This window comes from Trichosurus vulpecula, chromosome 3, assembly GCF_011100635.1.
Source record: "Trichosurus vulpecula isolate mTriVul1 chromosome 3, mTriVul1.pri, whole genome shotgun sequence".
Taxonomy (NCBI): Eukaryota; Metazoa; Chordata; class Mammalia; order Diprotodontia; family Phalangeridae; genus Trichosurus; species Trichosurus vulpecula.
In genome coordinates this window covers 306,116,343-306,139,483 of record NC_050575.1, presented here as the reverse complement: position 1 = coordinate 306,139,483, position 23,141 = coordinate 306,116,343, and the positions used below count along the sequence as shown (strand labels likewise).

General features: G+C 40.2%; 1 protein-coding gene across 2 annotated transcripts; it reads left to right on the top strand.

The window, feature by feature from the left end:
• Positions 1–411: 411 nt before the first annotated feature.
• Positions 412–22,681, top strand: ASH2L (ASH2 like, histone lysine methyltransferase complex subunit). Of its 2 annotated transcripts, XM_036752393.1 has the most exons (17): positions 472–647; positions 1,880–1,946; positions 2,054–2,199; positions 4,763–4,851; positions 5,198–5,292; positions 8,338–8,433; positions 9,471–9,566; positions 9,933–10,008; positions 10,927–10,944; positions 12,577–12,670; positions 13,843–14,060; positions 15,259–15,426; positions 15,751–15,944; positions 17,146–17,238; positions 19,572–19,670; positions 21,736–21,795; positions 21,888–22,681. In XM_036752393.1, exons 1-17 carry the CDS (start codon positions 478–480, stop codon positions 21,993–21,995), a joined length of 1,887 nt encoding a protein of 628 aa, XP_036608288.1. In that variant the 5' UTR covers positions 472–477; the 3' UTR covers positions 21,996–22,681. The 2 variants fall into 2 exon arrangements, with proteins under 2 accessions (XP_036608289.1, XP_036608288.1); XM_036752394.1 differs by lacking the exon at positions 10,927–10,944 and having other exon boundaries at positions 412–647.
• The last annotated feature ends 460 nt before the right edge of the window (positions 22,682–23,141 follow it).

Below are 23,141 nucleotides of genomic sequence, written 5' to 3'. Positions count from 1 at the left end.
GTCAGACATGACTGAAACGACTAATAGTAAGAATAGCTAACATTTATCTAAAGCTTTATGGTTTACAAAGTACTTTCGCCCACAACTCTGTGAGGTTGGTGCTATGATTATCCCAATTTTACAGATGAGGAAACTGAGGCAGGCAGAGGTTAAACGGCTTGCCCAGGGTCATAAAGCTGTTCAGTGTCAAGAGGCAAGGTTCGAACTCAGTTCTTCCTGATTAGTGGTTATTGTCCAGCGCCCTATCCTCTTAAAGAACATTTGTATTAACTAGTTGGCAGCGCTGTGACGAGGCTCAAAGGACAAGAGGTAAAAAGCACGGTGGCCATGCCTCTCTGTTCTCGGGGTAGAAGGGGCAGTTGGGCGGGATCGCGGTCTCCACCCAACCGCCTCTGCAATTTGAAGACAGCGGGCCTGGCCCTCAACTCTCGCGAGACTGGGCCAATGATCTCGCGAGAAGTACCACAGCAGGCAGCGATGGCGGCGGCGGGAGCCGGAGTCGGGGCCGGCGCGGGGCCGCCAGCTTCAGCGGCGGGAACCGAAGAGGGAGAGACGCCACCAGCAGCAGCCATTGTTGGCGCCCCAGCTGGAGAGGGCACCTCGGCAGCACCTGCCGCGGATCCGAACTCCGGGGAGGCCGAGAGCGGGTGAGACAACCTGAGATCCCCAGCATGTCCCGCTTCCCGCCACCCCCCCACTCCCCAGGCCTGAGCTTTCAAGCTGCTTTCTTGATTGTTCACGCCAAAAGTCCCGCCCCTTTCCAGCCCTGTACCCCGCCCCCTCCAGCCCTGGGCTCCGCCCCCTCCAGCCCTGGGCCGCAGTCCCAGGCCTAGCCTCAACCCTTGCCTATCCGGAGCCCTTGACGAGCCTGAGGCTCCTCCCCTTTCCGTCCCTGGGCCCCGCCCCTGCCCCTCCTGACCTGGACCCCATTGAGAGGCTGGGGCTTCTCCCTGTCCCAGACCTGGGCCCCGCCCCCTCGGAACCTGGAGCTGGGAACCCCGCCTTGTTTCCCAACCTCCTATCCCAGGCCCCGCCCCCTCCAACACTTGCGCTTACTGCCTGCCAAGGGTACCCCAACCAAAGTTGTTCTTGATCCCGGGGTCGCTCCCTTGAGACATTCTCTTGCTCACCCTTGGCCCTGCTCCTATCCAAACTTTGGGTGTTTCACGACCCTTCCAGACCTTGGACCCTTTTAGGAACCTGGCAGCCTTTTCCCAACCTTGGACCAGTTGTAAGGGCTGTGTCCCCTACCCTCTCCTTAAAGGCTTGTTCTTTGAAGCCCTTCAGATTCCACCAAACTGTCCCATAAAGGAGGTTCTCAAGTCCAATACGATGCTATGCTACTCTTCTTTATCACAGTCTCCTAACCTCACTGAGAGCAGAGCCCCACTTCCCACAAGAAAAGGCTACTCCACACAAAGCCCAACATGCGTACTTAGGGCAGGCTAGCCAAGATCTCACTTCTGGCCGAGGCTAATCATGCCCATTTCAATTTAATTGCATTTACCAGCCGTCCACTATTTTAAAACTTACACTTTGCAAAAAGAAATAAACGCCTCCATAAGATAGTATCTACAATTTCATTTTACACCTTAAATTGAGAACAGTGAGCCACCATCATTATAAACATAGTCACTACCCAGGAGGGCAAACTTCTCCATTCAACACTTTTCTTGGTGTCATTATCTTTATCTACACTCCTAAGCCCCTTCTCCCATGGGTTTTTGTGACCTGATTGTTACTACCCAACTTTGTAGTCCAGGAGCTCTAGTCTAAGGGTATCCTTGGCTAAACAAGAGACTAGGATTTTAAAATTCTCTTCATTGGATAGAGTGTTTCTCCTGGACATAATCTTATTTATATAAATGCATTCCCATAGGGATTCCACCTTGGTTGATGTAACTGCTGGTTTGGAGACTGAATCCTCAAATGGAAAAGATACATTAGTAAGTATTTCTTTTGTTTTGGATTTTTGTATAGACCGTGTCTGTCTGAATGCAACTAGTCCGTAGATTTCATTTTCTAATTTTACTCTAAAATTCCATGAAACTAGGAAGGAGCTGGGGACAGTTCAGAAGTCATGGACACTCAGACTGGTTCTGTGGATGAAGAGAATGGTCGACAGCTGGGAGAGGTGGAGCTGCAGTGTGGGATATGTACAAAGTGGTTCACAGCAGACACTTTTGGCATTGATACCACGTGTGTATTTCCTTCAGCTTTTGTAAAGATCTCAATGTTAAAAATGGATACAATAAGTAGCAATTTTTAGAATCTTTGTAAATATAAATACTAATATGTAGACAGTTCAAAGATATGGTATTTTATTTGTCCCCATCTTTCAGTTGATAGGATAAAGATGTTGAATTAAGAAGTATTGTTTAGTGAGCATTTATTATAGAGTACTTACTGTGCATCCAAGACTTGATGCTCTAGGAAAGTTTTTTTTCAACCCAGACTATAGTGCAAACTGATAGAATTTCTAAACTCCACTGTGAACTGCTTCATTCTCTGGGCTCAGCATCTCAGGCAAAGGAACAAAAATGTAGTAGCTTGCTGTAGAGAGATGGAATCAGTTTAAATTTATAGGTTTTTACAACTAAGGAATTTTTGTAGTAAAAGTTTTATGTGTTACTGATTTAAGTACATCTATTTGGGAGATACATATTAATCTTTAAATAGGGACCTAAAATTCTATAATCCCACACTATATCTTTTTACGTCTCATCTGTCTCTTGCTAACAATTCTTCCTTTCCTTATCCTTTAAATGTGGGTATGCATTCCCCAAGTTTATCCTTCACACTCTGTCTTCATTCTCTTTTTCAGCAAATTCTGCTCTCTACCTAATCTGTATGTACAACTCCTGAGCTTCAGAGGGCCCGCTGGATGCTTTTACTGTAACTGTAATCCACTTAGTCACTAAGTTCTGCTATTATTTTCTAATTGGTTTTTTTCCATTCTTCCTGTCACAAATACAGCATAGAAAAGGCTTGACTGGAGAGTATTTCATTTGAAAAAGAACTAGGGGCTTCATTTGACTGCAGCATCCGTAGTGTAGTGTGGTTTCCAAAAAAGCCAATATGCTCTAAGGCTACATTTATTGAATAAGTAGTCCCACCTTACACTGTTCTAGTCAACCCCCTTTTGTGGTATTATGTTATTGGGTATCACATTTTAAAAGGGTTATTGATCAGTAGGAATGCACTTAGAGGAAATGATTAGGATGGTGATGACACTTAAAACCAAGAGTTGTGATGGTTAGGGGTAGGAATTGAGTATGTTTAACCTGAAGAAGTCCAAGGGAATGTGATAATAGTATTTAAATATTTGAAAGATTGTCTTGTGAGAGAAAGAGTAGATTCATTTGGCATAGCCCCAGAGGGACTTGAGCAAGTGGTGGAATTTGCAGAGTGGCAGATTTTAGCTCAATGTAAGAAAGAACGTATTAACATTCAGAATTTTCTGCCAGTGAAATAAACTGTCTCTTAAGGTAATGAGTTCTTGAATATCTCATTGGAGATATTCAAGAAGATGCTGACTGACCGCTTGTTGGGGATATTATGGAAGAGTCATCCATTAGGTGGAGATCTGTACTAGGTGATCTCTTTTATCCCTTCTAATAATCCCTATTCTATAATACCCTAGCTTGGGCCTCAATTCACTGGCTTTTATTCTACTGCAATAATTGTATAACTATTACATGCCTCCAGTTACTCCATTTGTGCCTCCAGATTTTTTCCCCCTCCACTCCATCCCACACATTATAATGAAACTAATGTTATAAAAACTTTGTTTTGATTATGTCCCTCCCCTGTTCAGTGATTATCCATTGCCTAGAGGATAAAGTCGAAATTTATTTTGATATTTGAGACTTCCGCAACTTCATCCCAAACTAGGTGCTAGGTAGGACAGTGGATAGAGTGCTGGACTGGAGTCAGAAAGCTCTAAGTTCAAACTTGACCTCAGATACACCTAACTGTATGACCCTGGACAAGTCATTGAACCTCTGTATGCCTCAGTTCCCCAACTGTAAAATGGGGATACTAATAGCATCTACCTCCCAGGGTTGTTGTAAGGATCAGATGAGAGAATATTTGTAAAGCACTTTGCAAACCTTAAAGTGCTATATAATTGCTAGCTGTTACTTTTGTTGTCATTATTTTATTTATTACTTTTCTATTTTCGTATGCTTTGCCTTTTCTACCCCTCTACAACATAATGCTCCCACATCTGAAATGCCTTATCCCTTGTGCTGCCTTAAATCCTACACCTGATGAAGTGGTTGCCCAGTCCTTGAACTCTCAAATTTGGTTGATTTGACAATTATCCTTTATTGTTTAACTTTTCACATGTTAATATCTTACCTTCCCAATTAGATTGTAAGCCCCTTGAGGACATAGACCTCTCTTGTACTTCTTTGTGTCTTCCACTTAACCAGCCCAGCCTCTGCTTATGCTAGGTGCTCAATAATTGGGATTTATAGCTGTGTTTACAGTAAACCACACAGAGCTGGGCAAAGATAGACTCATCTCCATTTGTCAGATACGATCATCAGATAGAGCAAGGCTCTAGAGGATTTTTGAATCAGAAAAAAAAATCCTCTTATAGGTGTTTTTTATTGTCAGGATCCACAAGTTTGGGTGATTATTTTTTCAAGGATTTTTTGAGGATTATATCCAGACTAAGATTGTGCAGGGTTTTTGGTGAGAAAAAAGACTATACGTGCATACACAAATTAAAATATTTAAATTTGATTCCTTGCAGGTCCTGTCTACCTTTTATGACAAACTACAGTTTTCATTGCAATGTTTGTCATCATAGTGGGAACACCTACTTCCTCCGAAAGCAAGCAAGTAAGTACAAATCTTGTAACAGTGTAGAGATGGAGAATGTTTTGGTCTGCTATACTGGGAGATTGAGAAGGAGGAGGAGGAGAGATGGAGCATAGTTAAATCAGGAGACCAGCTACCACCTTGCTGCTTGCTCCCTGAGATTCAGAGGCTAAAGTTTCTGCAGCCTGTCCACTGGCCATTAGTTGTCCCTTCACCATCTTAAGCTCAACTGATGGCCATGTTCTTGCTGGTGGATGTCTCTTTTTATGGAGCATTTTACATGAGGATTTTGAGATGAATATCTATTTAGCTTTGGGGAAATATCTGTTAACACAGATTAAATCTTTTTCTTCTTTTCCTTTCAAAGACTTAAAAGAAATGTGCCTTAGTGCTTTGGCCAACCTGACGTGGCAGTCCAGAACACAGGATGAACATCCTAAAACCATGTTCTCCAAAGACAAGGTAGAGTTGTCTCATTCCTTCTGGCATCAGTAATATGGTAACTCCAAAAAATTGGGTAGAACTTTCTGGATATGAGCTTTAAGGATAATTACTGAGTTTCAGGATAAAGTCTGACCTTGGGTTCGAGTTCCGTGATTTTTACTTGCTTTATACATTTTTTCTGTGTTACAATATGTTACATGACTTGTAGAGAAGCAGTGTGACATGGTCAATAGAGAGCCAGCTTGTGAGTCAGAAAGACTTCAGTTCAAATTCTGTCTCTGGATAGACAGCTGTGTGACCCTGAGCAAATCACCTAACCTCTTACCCTCAATTTCTGCATCTATAAAATGAGGAGATTGGACTCGGTGGCTTCTGAGCGGGCTTTCTGGTAGGCTTCCAGCACAAAATCTGTTATCCTGTCATCATCATCATCATTATTAGCAACAGCAGCAACAACAATAGCTTGAAAAACATGCAGCTCTTTACCTCCATTTAAATGCTGAGTTAATCAAGAAGTAGTTTTTTGAGGGTATAATGTGTGCCTGGCATACTTAGCTACATCCTGTGGCATTTGAGCCACTATAAGACATGATTCCTGCCCCCAAGCAGTTTATGATATGGATGCAGAGCCAAGGTTTTTGCATAATCAGTAATTAGATAATTGTATCATTAAGTGTTAAATTGCATGATGCATTTTATAGGAGCTCAAAAAAAAGTGGAGATCTGAGGAAGAGGTGGAAATTCAGAGAAAAGTAGGAAGGAAAAAAAATTTAAAAAAAAGAAGAAAAGTAGGAGGGGCTAGAAGTGGGCTTTTTGAGTTTGATAGAATGGAAGTTTTTCCAAGGCTAGGAACTGTTTCATTTTTGTCTTTGTACCCTCAGCACCTGAACCAATGTCAGGCACTTGACTGGTGCTTAATAGGTCTTTGTTGTTTGAATGATTAGCAGACAGTGTGGACACACCATTTTAGTGGTTCTAGTCTGAACAGCATGAGTTCTCCAGCACAGGCCTATTGATCTTCTCCCTGTACACTGCATAGATCATTTTTATCATTGTTTCCCTTACCATGCATCCTGGGCCATCTCCAGTCCTCCTGGTGAATATCAGGCCACTGGACCCACATGGCTCTGGAGGAGAAAGTGAGGCTGGTGACCTTGCGCAGCCCTCCCTCACTCAAATCAAAGTCAGCTGCAAGTCATGTCATCATTTCCCTGATGTCGTGGTCCTCTTTGAGAATGAAGGACAAATACACACAACAGCAATAACCGCCTGTTTCCCTTACCTCTGCATGGTGTGTGATGAGCAGTTAAAAACATTCTTCTGAGAAGGAGTCCATAGGGAAGCCCATGAAACAAAAAAAGGTTAAGGAGCTTTGCCTGAGAAGTTATTTTTCTCACTGGATTTCTGGTCTAATAGCTCACTAAGATAAAATTAGTGTCTACTAAGGCATTACCTTTAAAGAATTGAAATTAACCTATTTTGGAAGAAGTTTGGGTTTTTCTTTTTTCTGTCAGCCTGAAAAATCTGCCAGCTTTAAACAGCATTCCCTCTTTTTGGACCCGTGGACCAATCTTTTCACTGTGTTACAAATTTTTGACTCAACAAAACCAACCCCAAAAGGCAAACAGACTCCTGAAGAGCTGCTATTCTGGGATGTCATCCTCCAGGCACAGCAGTGTCCGTCAACTTGGAATTGGCTCTGACACAGAAGCAGTGTTTGAGACCAGCTTTACCCCCTTCTTCATGTCCCTTGTGATAGACCTTTAGAAATCTCTCAGGAAGCTGGCATCCAACGAGAGTGAAACTTCAATTCTGTAACAGCGTTTTTCCTTTGATCTGCTTCTTAGCTTTTTATTCTATGGATATACTTCCTTGTCCCCTTTTGCTCTTTCATTTTATATAGCCATAATAACTATGTCTTTAATTTGATAATTCTCCAAGTCAATTTCATTAATGTCCATAGACAGCAAGTTACTTTAGATATATTTGATACCAAATTCAATTAGAAGGAACCAGACTATGCTTCTGTAATTGACACAAAGCCAAAACTATTAAGAGATTTGTTGTAAAACAACAAAATTTACCCAAAAAGTGGGGAATAAAATTACTTGAGGAGTATATTGCTTACTTATTTTGTGTGTATATCTTTACATTTATTTTCTATTATTGACAGCAGTAACTGAAATAATTTCTTAGCCATGTAGACCATGTGAGGTCAGAGGTATATGAAAGATGATTTTGTTAACTGGTATGAAATACTTGCCAGAAATGATGGATGGCAAGTCATAATTTTGCATGGTATTTACATTTAAATTAGTTAAATTATCTATTAGCTAAATTGGCTTGTTTCCTTTGTCTTTTAACAGTTTTTTTCATCAAATTACAGTGCTGTAAGTGAGTTGTCTTTTTTAAACAAAGAAAAATTATTTGCAAAAGAGAAGATGTTTTGTTATTAATCTGTGTAAAAAATGTGGACTTTTGGAACAGCTGTTTTGGTTTCCATTATATTATATAGAAGAGAGTCCTAGACTTTGAGGCTGTGTGAGTTAGTTGTCCCAGTCTGATTCAGCCTTAATGGGGCATCACAGTTCTGAACCTAAAGAGTTAAGAGGACAGACCTTGAAGTCTAGATAACTGGAAACCTTGAAGTATAGTCCCAAATAGCTTGCCATCGTGCTTTAAAGGTCTTTGGAGGATTTATGTGACACTGCCCATGTAGCTTAGTGAAAGAAAAATTTAGAAGGTACTTTAGGGTTAAAGTCATTTAATAGAATGAACTTGAGTAGTCTCCCTGTGGTCTTCCCCAGATAAATTGTCAGCTCCTTGGAGGCAAAGGTGATCTAATACTTCTTGGGGCCCCTGTGCTCCTAGCACAGTGTCTTGAATATAATGTGTGCTCAGTACATAATAATTAAAATAGTGAACAGTCATGCTTAGCTTCTCCCTTTCATTTGGAAGATTTTTTAAAAATTTAAAATGTAATTGTTTTTCTTTTTCTTCAATGACCAGTGATGTTTAAAGAAGTTATAAAGATGTTAAGTAATCTTTGTTTTTAAAAAACAGGATATTATACCATTCATTGATAAGTATTGGGAGTGCATGACCACCAGACAGAGACCTGGGAAAATGACTTGGCCCAATAACATTGTTAAAACAATGGTAAGTAAAAGAAAATTGCGGAAATTAGATATTTGAAAAGCTAGTTTCCTTTAGAAGAGTTTTATTCTTTCTAGTCTTTTTTCTCTGTACTAGCATAAAGGAAATGAAAACAGCTTGATAGCCATTTATTGAGAATGAGCAAGAATAGGCACCACATGTGAATTTAATCAGTTTGTAAGGAGATCTTGTTCAGACGGAGGTGAGACAGGGTTTCTCACACCGTTCATTAAGTAGGATTTGTATAGGGTGTATTATATAAGTTACTTCAGCTCCTGGAAATCTTAGGTAACATGTTAAATCTATTTGTGTTCCACAATTTTGCTCAAACATTCATAGACCCAAACCAAACCATAACCCTGAATATATAGGACCCTGAGTTGTTTTTTCCTCACATGAATAGACTTTTTTAAGCATCGTTCATCATTTATTCATTCCCTCATCACCTCTTGCTTGGGCTATTACTCTTCAGTCTCCCCGACATCAGTCTCTCCTCACCCCAGTCCTTTTCACCATTGCCGAAGTGATTTTCCTAGAGTGAAAATCCAACTCTTTCGCCCTCCCATTCACTAGGATCCATTGGCTCCCTAACATCTCCAGGACCACTCTCCCCCCTCCATAAACTCCATGTGCATGTTACTCACAAATGCACAGCAGTCTGTTGCCTGTTATCTTAGCTTTGTGCCCCTACCTCTGGACTGTCACCTTTCCCAGCTCCTCTTGGAATCCTGGGTTTCCCTCAAGACTCAGATCAAATGCCACCTTGTGCCTGGGGCTTTCCCCATCAGTTACCATCCACGTATGTCATATGTACCTGGGCAAGTGCACATCATCTCTCCATTGAGGATATAAATTCCCCTCAGGGCTCAGCCTATTTAATTTTTTTTTATCACCTCTGACATCTGGCACTATCTCTGGTGTGTAGTGAAAGCTTAATAACTGTATGTTAGTTGTTTGATTAGGAGACACTGACATTTTTGTGGTTGGTGATCTATTCAGAAACTGCTTGCCTTTAATGCTAAAATTCTCCTTCTTTTCAGAGTAGAGAACGGGACGTATTTTTGGTGAAGGAACATCCAGACCCTGGAAGTAAAGACCCAGAAGAAGATTACCCCAAATTTGGGCTTTTGGATCAGGTGCACTAGTTTATACTGTATCATATGGAAAGAGCACTAGGACTAGCACTAGCACTGGGAGCTGGTAGATCTAAGCTCTAATCAGGGCTCTGCTTCAAGTTTCTTGTTTGTAAATAATCTCTAAGAATGCTTTGAGAATGGGTGTTCTTTGGTTTTTGAGAAAGATTTTGTCAGAGCTCTCCAACCAAGGGAGAATGAGTTGGCTTTGGTATTCTACAAATCTCAGACCTTTTCAGGAATGTCACCTCTGGTTCCTCTGTGTTATTTTAATTCCTTCTCTCTTATCTGGAACATCTGCCCTCTTGGACTTGATTTGATGGAGCCATTTTAAGAGATTTGTTTTTAAAATTACATGTTTTCTTCTAGGATCTTGGTAATATTGGCCCAGCTTATGACAACCAGAAGCAAAGCAGCACAGTATCTACTAGTGGAAATTTAAATGGCAAGTGTTCAGTTATTTTTTGTTAAAATATTTTCAAGATATTAAATAGGAATGCTTATGGAAGTCTTGGGGTTGGAAAGATCAATCAATAGCTATTCAAAATGATTACTTTTTAATAGTCATTTTATATTTCGTAGCTAGGCAATTGGGTAATTTAGTAGGGCTTTTGTCACACTGTAAAGTACATGTGGATTAGTCTTTTTCATTTGGAGTCAAATTTAGTTATTTTTATTATTTTGGAGCCATAATTTACCCCATAAAAATGATGACACTTAGACTGACCACTAGGTGACAACTTTTGGTTTTTCCTTAACAAATTATGAAAACACTCCATCTGGGTTGGGATCCACCTAGGGCAAAGAAGTCCCTATGCCAGGGAAAGTCCAGATCCTTGGAAATGACTCCAACACTTCATTTTAAAGAGCTTCATTGCTTCGTTTAAAGCTTCATTTGCTTTAGAGAGCTTCATAGCATTTACCCTCAACCTTTATTTTCATTTATAAGTTAATTACCTTCCTGTTCTATAGGTCCCATTTTCCTCTCTTTCTCATTTTGAGATTTTAAGCTGATCAGGGGTTTTATTCAGATTCAGCCTTTCTGTATTGATTACTTGCTGACAGTAATCTTTCCTTTTGGTGACCAGTCTCCATCCCTGAAATGGATTTCTGTTGAGGAGACCTCAAGTGACGTGGGTGGCTAGAAGGCGGGCAGGTTTTCATTGTAAAATAGGATCCATCACTTGTCTCTTAGAATACTCGTATCTTCTTGAACTTCCAAGCTTTTCTCACTACTTTAAAAAATTTCTTAGGCCAAAAATTAGTGAGGATGTTGTTTGTTTCCTTTCAAACACTGATTTTTTTTTCTCCTTTAGACTTGTTAATATTTGACAAATACATGGTGCCACTTCTGTTCTTACAGGTGGAGCCTCTTTTGGAGGTGAATATTTACCTCTCAGCCTCTCAACCTTAAGTATTGTGTGGTTTGGAAAGTGCTTTTTTGCTCAGTTGTCCTAGAAGCTAAAACCAATTTTAGAAAATCTAAAGCATTCTTAAAATGGTGACCATAGAACTTAATATGAGACCGTAATTTCAGTTTTAATGTTAGTAATTAGAAGCTTTTACACTGTCGTATTCTGCCTGGCATGGCCAGTCTTCTCCATAATGTCTTTTATTGTGTTCAAAATAATTAGATTCAAAATATCACTAAGAGTTAAAATGTAAATTATACCCCCCAAAATGCCAAATGTGTTAGGGTAACCCAAATTAAATGAGAAACATTCGGGTCCTGTTTTAATAATCAAAATCCTTTGTGAGGAACCAGATGAACTGTTGTTATGATTTAAGAATTTAATTCTTTTGACATGCTTGTGCAGAATATGATCTTGTTCCTTGACCTTGTTCCTTTTTTACTGCAACAGGGGTATGCTGATATTTTACAAGCTTGCTACACTTTTAGATACCGTACTCTATGCAGTTGTTGTTTACATAAAGGTGTTTGCCTACAGTTCCATAAAAAAAAATTTAAACTAACTTCATTTGAGAGAAATGGGCAGAATTATACTGATTCCTTATTTTAGAACTACCTAAGGTACTAGTCTGGTGTGTATATGTTCTTTTGTCTATAAAATGTGTGTGTATACATACGTACATGCATACATACATCCATATACATACTCATACCAATCCTTTTGTTTAATACCTCAGCCCAGGTCTAGTCTATCTTGAATCTAATATTTTGACAACTCAGTACATTACTATAAAAGTCTTGCTAAATTGAAACCTTCTGTTTTCAGTTGTGTAAAATTGATATTTTCCTTGTACTTAAAGCAGTCATGATGGAAATTGACTAGGCAACACTGGAGAGAAACACCTTTTTAGTGCTTCTGTTTTTGTTTTTCCTCGTTTGGTGTATTTCATTTGGTTGAACATTGAAGTTAAGTGCTTAACTGCTTTAGCAGGTCCTGTGTTTTTATTATGCTTATGGGGTGTGTACAATGTGCTGTTAAAGCAAGTGGAAATCTGCTTACAGTGAGGGTATTCTCTTTATGTACATGTTTGTTTTGATTTTGATGGGGAAAAATCTTTATTTAATTGTTTTCATTCTTTTTAGCTCTGGGTATTTCGAAACTCCATGAATGAAATTGCATTTGTCAGTGACCTCAGAAAGTGAACTACTAGTTGTGTTTTATTGAGAAAGAAAAGATTGTTTTTGTATACACATATTTAGATTGTTTAGTGGTCTGAATCATTTTGGCCTGAGAAGAACACTTGAAAGACTCAATTCAGTATGCATCTATTAAACATCTACTGTGTACCGAGCTACAGAGTGCTGTACCCTGAGGGGAGCCAAAGTTTAGTGGAGACAGGGTCCCACCCTCATGGAATTTATCATCTAGTAGTCATTCAGAGTCAGGGTGAAATCACATTTGTTGTCCTTTTAGAAAGGTTATCTTTGGTGCAGCACAAATGCACTTCAGCCTTTTAGTCCCCTGGGAGTTTCTGCCCTTGGCTTTCATCTCCCTTCCATCACAGCCAATTAATAGTGAGTTTCTCTCTCTCTCTTTCTAAGGGGGAATTGCAGCAGGAAGTAGTGGAAAAGGAAGAGGAGCAAAGCGCAAACAGCAGGATGGAGGAACCACCGGAACAACCAAGAAGGCTCGAAGGTAAAGAGAAACACCAGTTGGCCCTAGCATTAGCCTCATTAGCAAAAGAGGCTAAATGGGAAAAAGGAATCTCTTTATCATTTCACCTCCTAAACAAGAGTTTCTTAAACAATGAAGATGGGGAAAGACTTAGAAACTAGCTATCCCACCTACTCTGACTTGTCATTGCCATGCAGAATTTTGCTAGGGTGATGCCCCTTGCCTTATCCATTCCCTGCTGTTTGTTCTGTATCCCTTTTGGGTGTGTTGGGGTGAGAATCACAAGAAGTGAGAACTATAGGATCTTGACAAAGGGCAGAATGGGGAATAGGGAAGGAGCGAAACCAATATTTGATGTGATGTTCTTGGGCAGTGTATTCTGTGCTTTCCCTCATATCCCCTCACTTCTTCCTTGTCTTTGGTCCAGATCTGAAAGGTGACACCAACTGTGTCACTCCTTAATCAGACTGACAACAATACCCTTAGTTGATAGCAGAAAAGTTACTCAGTAATACAAACATCTCACCTTTTCCCCTTATTCTCCCATTGCCCTTTCACACACACAGCTTCAATACTAAAAGGCTCTGTGATCCATCCTTTATGAGGATAATCTTTCCACTTGTGCAGATTGCCACCCTTCCACAATTGAGTTAGCAATTGAATATCCTGCTGTGGCCCCAAAATTCATCACCTGGTAGTCTTTCCTTTGGTGCTAATCTTTTTCAAACTTAATGAGGCTAGGCCTGAAAATACAGTCCATTTCTGGCAACATGGTCAGGAACATACTTTACAGCTTATAGAAGCTGCTTTCTTTTAGTCTAGTCTTCAAGAACCACAGTGAAGTATCAGAGTCAGATGTTAGCATAGGGCCTACACAATAACTCTCTTTAAAAAAAAATCCTTTATGGTATCTCAGAGACTCCCACAAATACCGGCCTTGCATTTCAAGCTTGCCTACAAACTACCTAGAGTATGACCAGCCATTGCTGAGAGGTTGTTTGAGAACCTCTGTCCTAAATAGATACCATTCTTCTGTTTGCCTGTAGGAAACAGAATGATACATTCAAAGAATAAAAAATGTGGAAATTGTGAGTGTGTTTTTAGACGAAATCTGATCATGTAAGAAAATATGTATTATTGACATCTGAGCTAAAGAGGACACTAGCTTCTTGTATTTTTTTTCCTTTCTCCAGTGACCCCTTGTTTTCTGCTCAACGCCTTCCCCCTCATGGCTATCCATTGGAACACCCATTTAACAAAGATGGCTATCGGTACATTCTCGCAGAACCAGACCCTCATGCCCCAGATCCTGAGAAATTGGAACTGGACTGTTGGGCTGGGAAGCCTATTCCAGGAGACCTCTACAGAGCCTGCCTCTATGAACGGGTTTTGTTAGCGCTTCATGACCGAGGTGCGCAGTATGCCTACCATACCAGAAAACAGTCAAGTGTCATTTAGAATGGATATCATCAATTTTGTCCCTTAAGAAATTCACTCCATATCAAACTGTTCCTTAATTATTTAAAAGAACTATAATGTTTTGTCTTGGTGAACTCCCTCAACCAGTGAAGGTCACAGCCTCTTCTGACTTTGCTAGGCAGTCTTCATGAGTAGTCAAACCTTTAATGAACCTGTCCTGATTTAGCCAGGTTTGCTCTCAGAGGAAATGTACATTATCTATCAGCCTTTCTAGCTTGGGAGGGCCAACCAAAGATTATACTGTGTTCATAGCCCTTCGAGAACCACAGATCATCTCCACATCAGAGAAGGGCTTGAGTGGAGACTTCTACCTCATTCACTACTTCAAATATCTCTAATCTCAGTGGTGTAGGTACTCCCTCTGCTAATATGGTTTGCAACCCTTCTCCAACTTAGTGGATAGTCTTTGAGATTTGCCAAAGAATTCCTGCACTAGCTGGATGATAAGCTTCAGAGAGGAGGCTCATATTTATGGTTAAACCTTTAAATTTGAAAATCCTCAAGAAGTGGTAAGGAATTTTCCAGGTTATTGTTTGATTTAAATCCAAGACAGTAAAACTATCACCAATGGTAGTCTTTTGGAACTGGGTTATCTGTTGGGGAGCATTGGCTTTTCTACCGTAATCAGGAATTAGATAAAAGCCAAATGAGTGACTAAAGTTTGGTTAGTGAGACAGGTCCAGTGATGGTGGGACATTTTACTTACTGCCAGTATTGTTGTAAAATGGGAGAGGAAAAGACACAGCTAGTAGTTGATTGTGGTTATTTTTGTGTCACACGTTAGTGTAAGGAGATTGGTGGCACTTTCTGTATTTTAGGGGTATTTTTGGTATGTTTAAACAGCCAGACTTTTTTTGTGTCTGAATGGGTTCCATTGGAATCCAAGGACTTTGCCCATGTGTGTGGTTTGTGTGCTTCCTTGTGAGCTTTCTCAGTAAGAAAGTGATTGGAGTCAAGGGATTTAGATCTGAGTGCCAGCTCTGCTGCTTTCTAGGCTTGTGGCCCACTCAGTCAAGTTACTTTACCTCTTCAACAAACCTAAAAACTGTGCATAAAATATGAGTAATTATCCTCATTAGTGATAAGAACAGTTAGCTCTTTAAGCAGTCTTTTGATCTCCATCACCACAGCTCCTCAGCTAAAGATCTCAGATGACCGACTGACTGTGATTGGAGAGAAGGGCTACTCAATGGTTCGAGCCTCACATGGAGTTCGAAAAGGTGCCTGGTACTTTGAGATCTCAGTGGATGAGATGCCTCCAGATACGGCTGCCAGGCTGGGCTGGTCCCAGCCTCTTGGTAAGCTTCTGTTCCAGCAGGTGGCAGTAAAGGCCCCTTGTGTCCCAGGGTTGATCTGGACCAATGGAGCTAACTGGGAGGGAATTTTGCATATGGCCGCCAGCCAGAATTCTGGTGAGCATCTTATACGCTTTTCTTTGATACTCCTGTGAATGCTTTGATTACTGAGCATTTGCCCTATGTAATTATTTATTGTCTCAGAAACATTGAGAGGGGCCATTTTAAGAAACTGAAGCAAATCAGACAAAAATTTAAAGAGAATCGCTACTGTAGGAAACCAGAATTGACCTGACCCTCTGACTCCCATGTATTTTGTTGGAACAGGTAACCTCCAAGCTCCTCTGGGCTATGACAAATTCAGTTATTCCTGGCGGAGCAAGAAGGGGACCAAGTTTCATCAATCCATTGGCAAGCGCTACTCCTCTGGCTATGGTCAAGGTGACATACTGGGGTTCTATATCAATCTTCCTGAGGAGACAGAAACTGCCAAGTCTTTGCCTGACACCTATAAAGATAAGGTCAGTGTTCCCCTTCTCGTGGATTCCCAGCTTTTGTTTGCTGTCATGATGGAATTCCCAAGCAGACCCATTGTCATTTTTCAATTAATAATTTTTTTGTTTTTATTTTTTATGTTTTGTTGATTTTTATATCCTAATAAGCCTCTCCCCCTTCTAACAAGGAAAAATAATTAAGCAAAACCAACACAGCAATAGTACCCTGCCTTTCTCCCAGGAAGAAGAAGATGTGTTTCATTATAATTGCCTATGGTTTAAACATCCAGGCTTAGGCAGATAGCAATAGTCCTGAAACTTTACTGTCTGTGGGCAAATCACTACCTCTCTGAGCCTTAGTTTCTTCATCTGTAAAATGGGATAATGCTTGCTCTGTGAACCTCTAATATGAATAGTTGTTATTGTGACCATCTTCCTCCTCATTATTATCATAATAGTCAAGCACCAGCAGGGCCCTACGCTGAGTGGGAAAACTGAATTAGAATCTAAAGTCTTAGTTGTTATATTCTCTAGTTCTGATAAATTGACCCCTGAGAACTCACTTTAGACTAATCACAAATTCCTGCTATTAATAGTGAGTACAAAAGGAATAGACTGTGCTTTAGAAAAGAAAGGGGACTCTGAGGTGGTGGTATATGAGAGGCCCTGGGGATTGTAGGGTGGAAGGTTAACCTACTTAATTTTGGTCAAGTAAGTCTGGGCCTCTCATCATTTCATCAAGTCTCATGAAACACTGTAATTTGAGGTGGAAAGTAGAGAGCAGTTGAACATGGTTCAGAAAATCAAGAGTTAGTGTGATTTACCAGCATGTTTTCTAGCTTTGCTGTAACTGCTGTGGCTTAGGGAATTCAGTTGAAATATTGTGCCCCTAGTTGCTTGCTTTTTGGTTTTTATGAAATGTAGACACACAAGATTGAAGACTCAATAATTCAAGATTGAATAAGCAAGAGTCCAGACTAAACTTATAAAAGGTCAGCAAATGTCTTTATGGCAATTTTTCATACAGAATATGTACTGCATTACTTCTTGGGAAGTGAGGAAGACAATTGTGAAATCAACCCGTGGTGAGTGTCTTAATGCCTGAAGGGTTTTGAATCCCTGTCCCAGAGTGCCAAGACTGGGCACCAAGTATGTGTTGTTTTGTTATTTCGTAATACTAGAGGTGAAGTTTCATGATTCTTACTTTCTCTCTCTTTTGCTTTTCAAGGCTTTGATAAAGTTCAAGAGTTACTTATATTTTGAGGAAAAGGATTTTGTGGATAAAGCTGAGAAGAGCCTCAAGCAGACTCCTCATAGTCAAGTGAGTTAAACTTTTTACTTGAATGATCTAAAGCAAGAGTTGGCAAATTATGGCCCTTGGGTCAGATGTGATGCATTGACCATTTTTGCATGACCCACAAGTTAAAAATAGTTTTTACATTTTTTTTTTTGGAGGGGGGAAGGCAGGGCAATTGGGGTTAAGTGACTTGCCCAAGGTCACACAGCTAGGAAGTGTCAAGTGTCTGAGGCCAGATTTCAACTCAGGTCCTCCTGACTCCAGAGCTGGTGCTCTACTCACTGCACCATCTACCTGCCCCAGTTTTTACATTTTTTAATGAAGTTCTATTTAAAGCTTGTTGGGCCATAGTTTGCTAAAAAGCCCTTTGGGAGCAATCCAGAGAAAAAGAGTATAGAAACCACAATAAAATGAGCATCTGTGTGAGATTCAGCATGAAGAGTTAGGCTACTTTCCCCTAGGTGAGAGTGACTTACACCCAGACATGTTAAAGTGGAAAGCTCTAAGACTAGAAATCAAGAGACTTTGACCTTGGATAGGTCACTCAGCGTCTAGGTGACTCCCTTTTCTCCTCTGTATGATGAGGATAAAAGTACCTTTTCCCATGTAGCTCACAAGGCTACTTAAGATAAAACTAAAGGTAAAGGTAAAACTACTCAGAATCATGTGAGTCTATAAAGGAGGTATGTGTAGCTGAGCCAATGTCTGAGGTTCAGATGGGGGCCTGTTTTAACAACTGAGCTTGTAGGATCTGGCCAAATGAATATGCAGAAGTCACCTAGGGTTTTAAGAAAAGGAGAGGATAAAGGGAAAGTGAAGTAATGTGGGAGAATAAATAAGACGGATTCCAGGGCATCTTATAAAAAATAAAATAAAGGAAAATGAAGTAAATGGGAATGAGCAGCTGTTCAGCAAGAAAACAAGGAGAAAGAAGGTAGTTCCTACATCTGGATGAAGGTGGGTGAACCTGCTTCGGAAGAACCCACCTTTCTGAGGATGAAGATGCTGTGGGGTGGGTAGAGAACCTAGAGAAATTAATGAAGGGGCAGCTTTGAGGACTGAGAGAGAGAACAAATCTAGTAGGGAAGACTTCAAAGATCAGTCAAGATTTATTAGGTACCTACTATGTGCCAGGCACTGTGCTAGACACTGGGGATACAAGTACAAAGAATGAAACAATTCTACTTGCAAAGAGCTCGAGTTCATACAGGAGGTGGAGATGAGGGCAGAAAGGGAATGAAAAGAGGTAATTGAAACAAGACCTCAAGAGTAAATAAAGTCTTACAAACATGTTATATAAAGCACAACAGAAAGTAGAAATATGTAATACAAAGAGCTTAAGCACAGTATGCTGGAGACTTAGCCACTAGGGCTCTGAGGGAAGAATTCCCCGAGCCAAAAGGAATGAGAATTTCTTGTGTTTGTGAGAAACTTTGGTCTTTTGGTAGTGGATTGCAGAAAAATTGCAGATATGTATAGTATGTATATATACTTTTCCTGATCAAAAGAATATGAGTAGATGAGAATATTTGGTGTGAAAATGCTTTGAAACTTAGAAAGTGACATATAGACATAAAGCATAATTCCTGTTATATGAATGAACTTTGTATCAGCCAGAATGTATTCCTTGTTCCTTATTGCCCATTTTTATAGTGCCTTCAACCCACTATGTTTTTGAGAGACATTCAGTACTTCTAAGAGTTTTTCCAAAGCCATTGGTTTTTTAATTGAATTTTATTTTTATTCAGTGAGCAAAAATCAATTTTCTTTCCTTCCCACCTCCAATCGAGGAGGGAAAAACCTTTCTAGCAAATATCATAGTCAAACAATACAAATTCCTACATTGGCCATATCCAAAAAACATGTCCCATTCTACCCCCGAGAGTCCATCACATCTCTGTCAAGATGATAGGTAACATTCTTCATCATCTGGAAAAGCAGCTAACTCTGGAGTCATAGCTGCTCATTGTTTCGATTGGAATTCTTAAGTCTTTCCAGGTTGTTTGTTCATACGTTATTGTTATTAGGCTTTTCCCTTTATTTTGCTCACTTCATTCTGCACCAGCTTGTACAAATCTTTCCAGGTTTCACTGAAACCACCCCTTTTCACTTCACCCTTCTTATGGCATAGTAGTACTCCCGTAATATGCTTGGCCATTCCCCAGTCAGTGGATACCTCTCAATTTTCAGGTCTTTGCTGCTACCAAAACGACTGCTATAAATACTTTTGCACCCATAGGTCCCTCTCCTCTCTCTTTGTTCTCTGTTGGGGAACAGGCCAAGGAGCTAGAGCATGCACACTTTGATAACATCGGGGCATCGTTCTAAATTAAAGTCATTGGATTTTAATTTTGCAGATAATATTCTACAAAAATGGTGTCAGCCAAGGAGTGGCCTACAAAGAAATTTTTGAAGGGGTCTACTTTCCTGCCATCTCACTGTATAAAAGCTGCACGGTAGGTTTGAGTGTCATTTTATGAAACAAATCTAGAGATGGTGGGGGAGAGAGCTATTATTAGATTCTGCAACAGAAATCAGAAAAGGTCTGGTGGTAAGATGTGTTTGTTTTAGTTTGAAAGTTGGTAGTGTTAAACCCTTCAGAACTGGGGCTGAATCCTGGGGACTTTACAGAAAGGGAGAGAGGTTTGTGGACCTGTTGTTGCCAGTTCCTCACTTATGTGCCTAGAATGAAAAGGATGACCAGCTACAGAGACATCTTCTCAGGCTTTTGTGACATACAGTAACAAGCATCATGTTAATTTTTTTATTAATAACCTTTCACTTTTCATCCTACTTCCAGTCAGTTGCTGAGGCTTGTTGATTCTGTTTCCTTGCTGTCTCTTTCATCTGTACCTCCTGCTCCGCCTCCCCTGCAACCACCCTACTTAAGGTGCTCACTTTCACCCATACTGTTCTCTTAGCCTCCTGTCTTCTCGCTCTTAGCCTCTTCCTCTCCACTTCCTCCTGCCTGAATAATCTTTCCAGCATGTTGCTCTGATCATGTCATTTTTCTACTCAAAAGCCCATTAACTACTGAATAAAGTATAAATTCCTTCCTCTGGTAATTCAAGACCCTCCATGAACAAGTTCCAGCTTACTTTTCCAGCCTGATCTCATAACCTGCCTCCCACCCTACTTCTTCTACATTCCAGCCAAACTCTCATGTCTGTGTTTACCTGTATTCTCCCACCTCCATGTGTTTGTTCATGCCCTCTCTGTGCCTGGAATATACTCCCACTCTCCATTCCTGTGTAGTGAAGTCCCTGAATGGAAGGAACTCCATTCAGGCCACCTTGTCTATAAAGCCTTCATAGGCTTCCTTCCTCTCCACCTACTCCATTTGAAAGTGGTCTTTCCCTGCTCAGAGTTCTCACAACACTCTGTCTGCATGTTTCTTTTGCAAAAGTACAATGGAAAGTGGGCTGGATTTGGAATCCCAGAACCTAGGTTCAAATTTCTGGTTCTGCCACTTGATAACAGTATAGCCTGTTTCCTTATCTGCAAAACGAAATGATCTTTGAGGTTCCTTCTAGCTCCAAATCTGTGATCTTATGATCCCATCAAATTTTGCCTTGTATCATTTATTTGTGTACATATCTATCCTTCTTAAATTAGAAGTTCCTTGCGAGCACAATCTATATACTATCAGTCTGTGTATCTTCCCCAGTGTATTTTTCCCCCTGTGCTCTCTGTAGAGTAGTACTTAATAAATGTTTATTGAATTGGATTGAATGATAAGTGATTCTTGTCTTGATACTTCTGTTCTCAACTTAAGAGTCATAAAAGCTACTAGCTTCACAGAGGACTATTATATCATCAGATATTTGAACCTAGTAGAGTGAAGAACAATGCTTAGAACGGAACCTTGGACGTGGAGTGAGAATTCCATAAATTTAATTAAAAATATTAAGTGTCTCCCATATTTACTGTAAAGCTCAGTAATAAACTTTGCCACTTATAAGCTAGGCAAGTCACTTACCCCTCCGAGCCCCAGTTTCCTCAACTCTAAAGTGAGCGTCTATAAAATGAATACTTCTACCTTCCTCATATGATTGTCAGGATCAGATTTAAGGGTCAGATGAGATTGTGTATTAAGCATAAACTGTAAGTCTCTAAATATAAATTGTTAGTATAGTAGTAGTCACTTATTTGTTGAATGACTTGATGGTTACTCTTGTTCTTAGGCTAATGTGGCAAATTAAACAGATAATTAGGTAAAATTAGACGTCAGTGTAAGTATAATCTCCTAATAGTGGAAAATCTGAACTGGAAGTCAAGAGATACTTATCCTTGCTCTGTCATTTGACTAGTAATAGGATTTAGGGCAAGTCACATCACTTTTTTTGAACTGTATTTTCCTTCTCTGTAAAGCCACAGGATTAGATTTTGTAATCTCTAAAGTTCTTTCAATTGTCAGTATCCTAAAAGTTCTATAATTGGACAGCCCCCTGAACATCAAGGCTAAATTTAATGAGAAAGAGTCATCTAATGTCTGTATCATATGCATGAAATTTCTTTCAGGTTTCTATCAACTTTGGACCCTGCTTCAAGTATCCTCCAAGAGATCTCACTTACCGCCCTGTGAGTATTGATTTAAAATGTCAGCATTGTTTCATCGATGTCTTATGCCCTATTTTAATGATTTTCTTCCTGTTTGTTCTTCCAACTTGCAGATGAGTGACATGGGCTGGGGTGCCGTAGTAGAACATACACTAGCTGATGTCTTATACCATGTTGAAACAGAAGTGGATGGGAGACGGAGCCCCCCATGGGAGCCATAGCCAGGTTTCCCTGGTCTTGTTAGTCATAACTTTTCTGTGGAATGAAACTGGGTGTGTTATATACTTTCATTTTTTTAAACAGTTTCAAATGTCCTTGCCTCAAAAGGGACCGTGCAGAGCAGAGCATCTTCTTTCTCAAGTTACAAGATTAGGTTAGCAGTGGAGGGCAGCGATGGACAACCCCTTGTCCTCTGCTGTTGTCCATTGTTTATGAATGAGTGCTCTTCATCAGTGTACCATGCTCTGAAAACTCCTGACTCTTCAAAATCCAATGAGCTTCCTGTGAAATTGGTGCTGTGCCACATGTCATTAGATCTCAGGCTGCTCTTCTAGCCATGTTTCTAACACTGAGGGACTTGTCTCTTCCAAGCTGCTTTCTTGTTTAAAAACATTTCCGTATGTGGTTATCAACTCTGTCCCATTCTTCAGATTTCTTCAAGGGGCAGCTGTTCCATTTCCAGGAGCAACTGAATTAGTGGTCCCTGCCAAGGAGCCTTGTGCTCTAACAGCTCCAAAAACTATTCCTTTTTTTTTGGTGTGTTTTTTAAATTGTAAATAGTTTTCTTATACAAGGATCTCTGAAATGCCAAAACAGCCAGGTGCATGAAACTGTAATGGTGAAAGATACTCTTGCTTGTGACTTTTAAAGAAATAATAACCAGTCTGAAATAAAACTTGAAAATGAGTTTGTTTGGCACTTTGTGTCTGTCTCTTAGACTAGATCTGTGTTGCACAGTGCCTTTGGCCTCCTTCCAGCAGATCATAGAGGCTTAAGCAGTCTGGGGTAAGAGAGGTGCCATGTGGAGGGAAATGAGAAGTTTTGACTTCAATCTTTTGCTATAGTAGTACTTTTAGCCAACCTGGCTTCCTGTAATTTCAGAACAAAAAGGTTTCCATTTCATTCATTCAGCATTTGTTGAGAGCCTACCTTGAACAATACAGTATGCTGTGCTTAGGGGTTGAGATAAAGACATAGTCCCTACTTTCAAGGAATATAAAACCGGTAGGAATGATGAAATACACAAATAACTGAAATACAAATTGGAGTATGGCAAATGCAAAGGAGAAATGGAGTGCTATGCAATTAAATGAGGAAGAGACCATAGAGAGGTGAGAGAAGGGGGAGGACTCAGGTAAGCTAGATAG